The sequence below is a fragment of the Brachionichthys hirsutus genome, chromosome 10, assembly GCF_040956055.1.
Source record: "Brachionichthys hirsutus isolate HB-005 chromosome 10, CSIRO-AGI_Bhir_v1, whole genome shotgun sequence".
Taxonomy (NCBI): Eukaryota; Metazoa; Chordata; class Actinopteri; order Lophiiformes; family Brachionichthyidae; genus Brachionichthys; species Brachionichthys hirsutus.
Window position 1 is genome coordinate 5,478,268 of NC_090906.1, and position 11,472 is coordinate 5,489,739.

An 11,472-nucleotide genomic window follows, 5' to 3' on the forward strand; every position below is an offset into this window, starting at 1 on the left:
GCTGTTCTGGTGCATATAAGGCAAGCTGAGCCTGATGCTGGCTAAACTCGCTCCCCATAGAGAACAGATATAGCTGACACTCCCCCGATGATAACAATGTACCTTTAACCACATCATGCCTCAGTTAGAAACTGACCCTCTTAATCCATGAAGACTCCCAACTCTGTGTCCATTTATTGATTTGATGCATATTCCTCTCGCCTTTATCTTTTGTGCCCCTTCATCTGCACCCTTCTTTATGGCACACACACACTTTAAACCTCCTTATTTCACTCCCCTCTTCCTCTTATTTCTCTCATTTATTTTAGGAGTATTATAATATTTCTTCTCCTCATAAATCACTGTGACGGGGAAAGGCCACATTACACCTCAGTACAGGAACTCCCTTTCTTCTTTCCTACCTTCTTGTCACGGCAGCTCTTGTTTGCACGGATCAACACATGGCTCCGTCAGCAGAGGAGCGCGACAACAGCGGCCCTGTCCCCCGGGTGTATTTTTTAGCTCCCCCTAATTGGCATGTGTGTTACAGTAGGCCTTCGAGTGGTTTTCACAGCAACAGAAGACCTTTAGTGAACCTAACCAGCGCAGCCTGTACATAACACCTATTGCAAGGCAGCATCACATCCTTAGGGAGAAAAAGAAAGAAAGAAAGCACAAAGACACTCAGAGGAGACGGATGAACTGAAAACACACCCTTCTGGGAGCCCCCAGAAAAGCACAGACCTCCGTCGAGCAGCTCATTCACCTCCTAATTAGATTTACACCGTCCACGTGGTGATCTGGATCGCTAGCAAAATGTTATGCATTGTTCTTGGTATCTTTACACACCTTTACTGATAGGAGCTCTGATAAGGCTCCACAAAAATGTGAGAAAGTACAGGAGCTAAGTTTTTATCCTGTCCTTCAAGTCTTTATTCAGTTTCTCATTTTCTCAAGACAATTGAAACAGCAGATGCTCTTTCATCTGAAGATAGGAAAATATTTCATTTTCCATTGTCTCTTTGAACGCACTGAGGTTCTTACATATCCTTTCATCTCTTCAATCTCCATCTCCAGCCCACAGTAGCTCCTCTTCGCCCTCCCTCTTTATCAGCATCCTCTGTTATGAACTGGTGAAAATCGTCTACATTACCCAAATGCCCTAACGTGCAACATTCTGGAGCAGTTTGGGATTGTATGGCAGATGTGAAACCATCAGCATCACTGTGTTTGAGTCACAGCTTTCCTGCTGGCATGCAACCATGAGACGGTTCATGCTCTACGACTTCAGCAGTGGGTGGATTTTAAGAATTTTCAGAATCTTGAAATATCTCTCACATTAAATTAAATATCCGAGCTGCATGTGACTGGAACGATGGTTTGAGGTTGAAAAGAAGGATTTAGCATGTTCAGTGTTTGATTGCCATGCATCTGATCATATTTAATTTCTGTTGGTGACACATGCATTTATCGATTTGATCTCTTTGATCTATTTTGTAATGAAAACCTACAGCCAAAAGGATATGGATTACTTACAGACCCCACAAGTTCTATGGACTCTGCAGTACACAGCGGACCTGTAAATCTGAACGGGGATCAATCGGGGTTTCATATTTGGAATAATATACCACCGGATCTGCACATAGAAAAACATTTATAAATTGATAACAATACAGCAAGGCAGAAGTCGTTTTGTGGCAACGTTTGTCTTGATAAGAATCTTTGTGGTGTCTCTCAGAATAAGATGGTGTCACGAAAAACACCTGGAATAAGAAAAGTGTGTTTTTCATAGGGCATTCACATTGTGTGCATAGCCTGTAGTGCATTACTAGTGCACGGGGCTCTAGTTATGCTCTTCTCTGAACTCTTTTATGTGCACACAGACTTTACATGGCACAGTGGAAGGATCTCCAATCATGTCATCGCAGAGGAAAACGATCTAAAGCTGTTCATCTTCTGCTCTTAGTGTAATGTCACTGCACATGGCGTTCGCGTGGATTTGCAGAGACAATAAATTTAAGATTACTTTGTACTTTGTAATATCGCAATTATCAATCTGCACGATGGTCTGCTGCTTTTAATTAACTGGTTCCCTTTTTGAATCATAATTATTTTCGGGAATGTTGTAATTACATTGTCCCGCAGGAATCCGCCAGAGATTCTGCCAGAGGCGTGAAGTCGAAGCGGTCAAAGCTGACGATGGCGCACCACTGCCCCCTTATGGACGACACTGAACATGACCGCGAACGCCTTAATCTCATCTGCCATCCCACAACCTCCGAACACAAAAACCTTAAAACGTCTCACTCGAGCCCTTTAAAAATAATTAATGTTATGTTCATTTTGTTACCATCAAAATCAGGTGTGTATAATATATTTGGTTATTACAGTTAGATAACTAAAATATTCTTACTGAAATGCCTTTTTTAAAAGGTTGTTTGTTAAATTCTTCATTATGCTGAGATGCAGCACAATTTGTAATCCACAGCTGGCTCGTCACCAGTGCTGGAAATCAGCAGCAGCAGCAGCATGGCGCAGTCGTTGTGTTGTTGTCGAGCTGCCCGGGGGTTTTCTCTTTTCCACTGTCCCTGATTAACATGCGCGTCATTACCCAACAACACGTGTGCTTTCTCAGCAACAAAAGAACTTTGCCAAACTTAATTGACGAGGCCTGTGGAAGACATCTTCAAAGAAAACAATTCATAGTTGACAGAGACCTTGAGAGGAGACAGAAACAGTCAAGCAGAGTGTCTGACAATGATACCCGCCTCGCCTCGAGGCGCCAGTCGGCGTTCTCCACGTTCAATTGCAAAGTCCCAGCTGGATAAACCCTTACCCAAACTCCAAAATACTCACAACACATCTCAGTAAATGTATACTGGGTTTGTCCTGGAGCCGGTTCTATCAACAACGATGCCAGAAACTGGGGTCATTTAAAGTGTAAAAATAAGTGTGATTTGGAAACGCAGGTATTAAAAGTTGCAGTGAATTATTACATTCATACAGCGCAGCCCTTGTTAAACGATTGTGCGTGTGTGTGTTTTTAATCTTCCACTTTCACCTTTGAGCGTTCGGATTTTGTGGCTGTCAGTCTGTCACTGCTTTGGGCGTGGTACTGCTGAAGTAAGTGGAGTCTGGATATCGGCTTCAAATGGAACTCGAAGTAGAATCTGTATCAGAGATAATGACTAGTTTGGTCTTCTTTGGGAAAAGTGTGCTGCTGCTGCTGCTGATGATGATGATGATGATGATGATGATAAATCAGTACCTGTGGACAGAATCATAATTTTGCGCATCTTTGTTGAAAATATAGTTACAGTATTTGTCATATTTTTTGACTGAACAAAAGACTGGCTTTGATAATTATGCATGACCAAAGTACAGTTATTATCTCTAAATAGTCTGACACTTTGCTCTTTCTTTCAAAGACATGTATTTTGAATAATGGTTTTTCATGTTATCTTTCAGAATTCACCTCCTATCCTCCAAACGTTTTTTTATTCTAAAGAAATCTTAATCCCTGAAGTTCTTTCATGATTATCCCCGAACACTGAAACATTGTACTGTATATAGTAAATTGTTATTTCATTCCATAGAAATCAAAGCAGCATCAGATAAACTTTAAAAATGTGTTGCTTCTTGACTGTAATGACAGAAATGAAAGGAATGTACAAGTTGAATCAGATTTCCTTTTATTAAAAATATTAACTTTTAGCTCATCAGTATATACAAACAACACATTTAAAGTTTTAGAAATACATACAGATGTTGAAGTTGTGCTCCTTTTATGCTTTAAAATTTAAACTAACGAGAAAGATTAGTCGTTTACTAGCAAGAACTTTACTTTGAAAGGAGTGGACGGAACTACTTTCCACTTCTTCCGGGTGACTTCCTGAATGGCGCAGGTGACGTGTCCCCGTGAATTTACTTCACTTTCGGTATCTTCACCGCCAAATCTCCGTCGTTTACATTTTCAGATACGTAATATTTGTATATTTTTGTGCGCAACAACGACCTGCTACTCTTATATCAACGACCTACACTTGAAAAGTCTGAACTTCTCTAAGTAGCATTAGCTAGGTGGCTACCCACTCCCATGGCGCCTCTCCGGATCCTGTGCGTTCATGGCTACCGTCAGAACGGCAGCTCGTTCCGGGAGAAGACGGGAGCTCTGCGGAAGCTGCTGAAGAAGCAGGTGGAGCTCGTTTACGTGAATGCGCCGCACGGAGTGCAGCGAGCAGGTCGGGAGGGTGAGGAAATGTCCTGATCTGATACGAGAAAAGTGGTTGATCTCTTCAAGCGGGGCAGGATTTGGTCACGCGCGACTGATTTTTGTGAGAATTCATAGTTCAACGATTTACGGATGATTATTGAATTCAATGAAATTCCTGAATTTCTGAATTAATGAGATAAATAATTTATTTCCTGTTTTTAGAGGTGTTTTTTCTGTTCTGAAATAATGAGATAATTTTATGATAAATATTTCTTTTATGTTATTAGAGGTAATATTTTTCAGTTTTAGAGGTACATTTTTTTCGGGGGGGGGGGGTTTGTAAGTTATAAATTGAGGAAGACCGAATTTTTCTTTTTCTTCAGTGAATGCAATAAGCTTCCGTAATGTCCCAAATGTAGACGTGTATTTCCTGAGGCTGAAATAAATACGAGGTGCCTCTCTTGTTGGATTTAAAATGCAACGCTTTATTGTGCCGTCTTTGCAGAAGCTCTGGAGAAGAAGGATTCAGAAGCCGAAGGCGACGCGGACTCCAGGGGTTGGTGGTTTTCTGACATCCACGCCCGGAGTTTCAGCGCTCAGCAGCGGTGTGAGGAAAGCCTGGGGATTGGCGAGAGTGTGGCCGTTGTGAGAGATGCTCTGAAGGCCCACGGTCCGTTTGATGGCGTCCTGGGCTTTAGTCAGGGAGCCGCTTTCGTGGCTATGCTGTGCTCGCTTCAGGAGCAGAAACTGGAACCTGAGTTCAGCTTCCGCTTTGCCATCCTTGTCGCTGGTTTCCGCAGCGCATGTGAGGAACATGCGGTGTTCTACAGCGCTCAGCTCCAGATCCCCTCCCTGCACGTGTTCGGCCTGGAGGACCGAGTCATCCCTGACAACATGAGCAGGGAACTCCTGCCTTCCTTCCAAGACCCCGAGGTTCTAACGCATCCCGGTGGCCACTTTGTTCCTGCTACATCTGCACACAGAAAAACCTACCAGGACTTCCTCCAGCGGTTCCAGTGAGAAACGCGGTCGAAGACTCGAATGCTTCAGGAACGACGGAGAATGTTGATCTAATTTTGTAAAATATTCTTATTCCATCTCCAGAAGCTTTGTGGGTAGAAAAAAATGCATTGTTTTGTTCCATCCCACTGCTGTCCGTCTCAGTTAAGATGTATTCTAATAGACAATAAATTCTGTAAGTTATTTAGTGAATTTGGGTGTCTGTGTTTTTCTTCTTAGCTCGGTTGTTCAGAAGAGGTCAGTGATGTCAAGTGAGGTACGGTCGTAGGATGCAGCCGCATTTACCTCAGCCTGGATAACAGAACCTACACACGTAAACATTATCTTAAGAGTGACGACGCAGCTTGGCAGTGATGGATCACACGAGAATATTACCTTCCTGCTAATTAGTGCACCTAATTTAGAAGAGGATGTCATAAAAAGTTCTTGTAAGGGTTGTCCTTTCTTTTTGATGCATCATCTCCCACTGAGTCAAAGATGAATGAGTGAAAGTTCTCAGGAGTTCCTCATTGAATTGAAATGAAAAAATCACCATCATAAATCACTGTCATAAAAGATTCAATCTCGCAGGCAAGGAATAATACTTTTCAGTTTTGGGAACATGGTTATGGAAAGTTCTAGCTTTTTTTTTTTATCATTAAAATGTCTTAACAGCATATTAAGAAAAGGACAAAGTTCAGAGGGGATGATTTAATGAAAGGTTTTATGTGGTCGCAGCCATTTTCACCTGCTGTGAATCTGCATTGCGTTGCGTTCTAGCGGAGGCGGTCTGTCTGCCACGGCTGCATCAGGTGGAACGTGTTGCACAAAAGCAGTTTCCTCATATCTAGATGTTTATACCCGGGTTTACGCACACACTCCAGTTCAAGGACATGCTGTTCTTTCATAGCTAAAAGCTTGTCAGACTGCACTCATTCTATTGTTTCCAGATGTGTGCACTCGCTCCTCTACCGCTCTCTCCCCTTGCCTTTTGCTTTCATCTTCCATTAAATACACAAAAGTGGTTTTGTTTCAATATCTCAAAATTAACTTTTGAACTGTGAATTGTTGTGGGTAAATATGTGCTCCTCCTTTTACGTTGCTTTTGTGTTGACACATACTCCCAATAATAAATCAGTCGCGATGTTTGCATCCTGTCACCGGTTTCACCCTCTGATGAGATGCTTCTGCTAATCCCACCCACGCATCATGGGTATGTGGTCCCGTTCTCTTCTCTGTGGCCCTTGTGGCCCTCACAACAGACACGCATGCACACATGGTTTTGATAAAGGCTCGACCAAATGGTGAGAGAAAAACAGAGGGTCACGCTTGCCAGTAAGTTTTACAGCAGAGCCATGACTCTCTGCTTAGGAATCCCCCCCGCACCCGCACCCGCACCCCCCCCCCCCAGTTGCACAAAAACCGGGAAGTAATGGAATGAGGGAGACGGGTGAGGGTGGAGTTACCCTGCTGACAACCTCTGCCGCAGATGAAAAGAGAGAGTGAAGGCAGAGTCAAGTTTTTGCCCGTCTGATGGATCACTTTTTCCCTCTTTCCCCAGTGGAGGGTGGGGGGAGGGGGGAAGAGGGGTGTGTCAGGACACAGATGGGCTTTATTTTGATTATGGAGCATTTGTTGTTATGGGAGACGAAGGCAGGGGAGGGGCCAAGCGTGCATATTTCTATATAAGACTTGTACTGAAGCTCCAAAGATCCTGGTCATCCCATGGCCCAGGCACATCCGGACACTTCTGAAGCTGCCACTGGAATAATCTGTGATTTAATGGACTTGAAATTCTATTACTTGATCTACAACTTTTGGATTTCCATGTTTATATATATATAATTTCCACTATTCACCATTATATTTTTCTTTTTTTTTTTTTACTTTTGATTGACATTGCAACCTGCTGATGCCAACAAGAAGATGCTTCTAATCAAAACTCGTGCATATTTGGCCTGGATCTTTTCACGCTCATGTGTATAGCATTGAGTTCAATCTAACTGCATGCATGTTTGCGGGTCTGCTTGGGTTGCTGCTGATACTCGGCTCGATGTGTTGTAACTTTATGGATGCTTTCCCAGCGGCATGGCCTGTGTCCAGCATCTCATGGGGATTAAGCCATGCCGCTCAGCTTCCTGTGTTTTTCCCATGTGTGTATCTGACTGCGTGTGCTTGTGTGCAGAAAAGCAAAAACAAAAACACATTGATGATCTGAGAAGTGTGATGTGTGTTTGACAAGACGGGAGGGATTACGGAGTCAGGTAATGACACTAAACTACCCACGGAAGACATCCTGCTGCTTTAATGTGATATCTCAGATCAACCAATGGGCAGTGTGTGTGTTTATGGTTATGGTTATGGTTGTGCATTTTTTTTGTTACTTTATATGGGTGTGATTTTATATCCCAAGCTTGTTTACCCAAATTTATATTATTCTGCTATCCTTCAGCGTTGTAGTTATTCCCTATTTGCGTGGACATAGTGTTCTTCAGCGAGGGCGTTAAAGGGCTTTTTTTGTTTGTTTTCCAGTTATTAAGTTTCCTGAATCATCTCTGTCTTTCCCTCTAACTGATGTCAGGCAGACATGGTGGTCCTGTCACACAGAAAGAACATCCTGATCACGTTTGCAGACTGAATCCAACAGAGATTTGCTTAATTCGCTGTCAGCTGCAGAATATCTGCTTTCCTGGACTGTGTTGGCGGTTGAGGCTGGGATATGGCGAGGAGGGCTGTGGTTTGGCTGTCCTTTGCCTAGCTGACACTACTTGGGCAAATATTAGTCATTGTGACTGGAGAGAGAGAGGGAGAAAGAGAAAGCGAGAGAGAGAGCATTGGCTCGCATATCTAAAAACTATGAAGAATATTACACAATCGTTCAGGCAATTATTACGGGGAATGAATAGAGTACATTTCAGTCGTCAAGAACTTTCCTTGTACTTCTTGTATGACAGAATGATATTTATATAGCAATTCTCCACAGACTAACAAAAGTTAGAGCATTTCGGTGGTGTTTGGAACAAATCAAACAATTTCACTTCTCAGCCCTGAACAGTAAGAGTTTATGTGCTGCTGTTTCTCTGTCAGCACATCAGCTTTTACGTGCAGGGAGGCAGAAGATAAGTTCATCCAAAATGCTTTTCCTTTCCTTTCCTTTCTTTTCACTAGCATATAGATGCAGACAGTTTGCTTTGTTTGAGCCACTGTATGCTAAATGTGTTGACTTTTTTTCATCTCTTGAACTGAAACTGAACACAGGCTTTCTGGTTTGATATATTGTTATTTATTATTTATACAGCTCCTTTACTCATACCAGTTAGCAATTATCCAAAAGGTTTACACTTATTACCTGAAAAAACAATGCAACAAACACTGATTATTATTATTTTATTTGTTTGTTGTTAAATCAAAGGACAATACAAAATATGTCATCTTAGAAATACGTTTAGAAAGGCAGTGTTACTCCCTTAGCGGCAGCTACAGGCAGCATGGTGGTGCAGTGGCTGTTGCCTCACAGCAGAAAGGTCCTTCTCGTCTTCAAAAAAAAATTAATGAATGTTTACAAAAAATATGACAGAGGCACATCTTGCCCTGTAGAGGGCAGCATAACATTAGTATCCTAGAGTGGTTAGGGGTTAAGTTTAGGAAGATTGAATCAGGAGTTAGTCCATTCTCTCTTTGTGTGTTTTTTATGTAGCTCAATGTGCGCATGTTCTTGTACGCATGCCTGAATGAGGGCAGCCAGTGTGTGGTGTGGGTCTGCATGCAGGATGCACTCTGATGTCACTCTCTTGATCAACAGGGAGAACGAGCAGGTGTTGGCGCTGACTCACCGTGTGCTCTTTGTATTTATTACACCACTAATTGGACAAACCATACAGAATAATAAAATGGCAGTAAAAAGTGTGTGTTTGGCCATTGTGTATCTGATAGTTACATTTTATTGTATCGTTTATTTAAAGTGTGTTATTGCGATATTTCAGCGAATTACAACACTATATAAAAATATTACAAAAAATAATGCCGTCGTGGAGGGTCTCACACATAAATCTGCAGATCGAAAGAAAAGTGAAATGCAAATGTGATTATTCACTACAGATTTCTTCTTCTTTTTCATTCCTGATGACACCTGCCCCTAACGACCATGGCTGTAGACTGTTACCATGGAGCTATTGCTAGAGTAACAATCTAAAGCCACGGTTGCCATGGAGACAGCAGGATGGAGAAGGAGGAGGAGTTTGGTGGAGTTGGCATGGCAACTGGAAGACTGCAAGTTCCCATTGGTCTGAGCGTGGATATTACGCAGCTGCGTGGCGTAGGACTCCCCCAATGCAAGCCCTCGCAGGTTTCCATCCGGAGCAGGAGGGGAGAGAGAGACGGACGACCAGCAGATATACTTCTTCAGATATCAAGTCAAGCATCCACAGAATGGGCTCTGCATGTCCGTGCTGTGTTCAGCACCATGTTTCGTGTACTGCCAGGCTTCAGTAGCCATGACTGTAGACTGTTACTGTGCTGTGACACTGTATAAGCAGTAAGCAGTCTAAAGCCAAGGTGCGGATGCTCTGGCCAAGTTAGTAGAATGCAGCGATGATTGCACTCCCCATGGTGGAAACCTGCGTCAGCAAAAAAGAGGAGAGGGTTTAAAGTAACTGAAATAGCTGACATAGTTCCTAATAGGTGCACGATTCTCAACTCGGGACATTCCATTGACCCAAATAGTTATTAGAGGAAGGTTTGTAAGCACCTCATGTCCATCTTTATTATTGACCCTATGCCATTAATAATGTGTTTGCTACATATGCTGGAGGGATTTGTGTTGACGTTTCCAAACATTACAAAATATCTTCTCCTACGCTTTCCTGAAGTTGTGCTAATCCTGGTCTCCCACCATCTGTTTAAGGATTGATACACTATTTGGGATTAAATTCCACAGCAGCTACCCAAATAGAAGAACAATTTAGTTTTCACAAAATATCATTTCTTATGTTTCAATAACTCATTGGGCCGTCTATAAAGTCCAGAAACCCAATTAATTAATCATCAAAGTGTTGCACGGATCTGTCCGTCAAATCAATCGAGCAAAGGAAAACTTGAAGGTCTCAATCAACCACAAACTCAGAGGTCAGAAAAGTCGTGCATCTTCCAGCCACTGTTTTCTCTGGGTAACCTAGGTGACCATCAGTAGTTTTATATATGCATAGATATAATGGGAGGGCCAAAGGGAGAACACAAGATGTGCCGAGCCTGTTTGACTCCTTCAATGTCATTAAACAGTCTGTCACCTTTCAGTGGACACCAACAATTTCCCCGATCTTCCATCCTGTTGGAAGTATGTTAAATATTATTTGATATGGTATACATTATTTATAGATTATATATTCAGATTATTGCTTTTGACTGACATGTCGTTACTCATAAACAAATAGCTGCTGAACATTGACCAGTGACTTACAGAATGTTACACCTTGAACCAGCTTCCTCTCTCTGCCATTAACCCCTAAAGAGTTACTTAGATCTTGGAGAATTGAGAAGGACTGTGTGATTTATCAATCAATCGTGCTAAGAAATATAGAACTTAAATACAACAGAAAATAATAATAATTGGTTTTGTGTTGTGAGGAATAGGTCTCTTGTTCTTTTCACCTCTGTCCCAGAGGCACAGCGGCGCTTTGGCTCGGCGCTGTCCGCGGTGCTGAACTGGAAGACGCTGACAGCAGAGCAGCAACTCTACACCGTCATCCGACCGGATGCTGTTTATTCTAATGGTGCTTTAAATCCAGAAGATAATTCTACCGTAATGCTCTGACCTCAGCGTGTTTGGACCACAACGACTGTTTATCGTTACGGAATATATGCTGGTCAGGTAACGAATCCCGGTCACGCGCCACGGGACATGGACATATGACGTGGCTCCTGCTGTGAACCAATCGGCTCTCGACTCATTCTGCTGTTTGGTTTATCAACGCGCGTTGCCAGCGCCTTGGTCTGGTTCCGTTGCCATGGTACCGGGAGAGACCGCTTCGACTGTGTCGGTTGATATGACGAGCATTTGAATCCCTTCAGACACACACACACACACACATAATACATATATGTGTTTATGTATATAGACATATTTAGATATAATATTTATGTTGTATTTATGTTCCATATAATATAATGTAACATAACATAACATAATATAACATAATATAATATAACATAACATAACATAATATAATATACTATAACATAATATAATATAACATAACATAACATAACATAACATAACATAACGT

At 42.2% G+C, this 11,472-nt stretch overlaps 1 protein-coding gene across 2 annotated transcripts; it reads left to right on the forward strand.

Moving 5' to 3' along the window:
* The first annotated feature begins 3,871 nt into the window (after positions 1-3,871).
* On the forward strand, positions 3,872-5,398 carry ovca2 (OVCA2 serine hydrolase domain containing). 2 transcript variants are annotated; one of them, XM_068744863.1, is made up of 2 exons: positions 3,872-4,229; positions 4,698-5,398. In XM_068744863.1, the coding sequence occupies exons 1-2, from the start codon at positions 4,076-4,078 to the stop codon at positions 5,210-5,212; spliced, it is 669 nt and encodes a 222-aa protein (XP_068600964.1). In that variant the 5' UTR covers positions 3,872-4,075; the 3' UTR covers positions 5,213-5,398. The 2 variants fall into 2 exon arrangements, with proteins under 2 accessions (XP_068600964.1, XP_068600965.1); XM_068744864.1 differs by having other exon boundaries at positions 3,872-4,220.
* Positions 5,399-11,472: the final 6,074 nt, after the last annotated feature.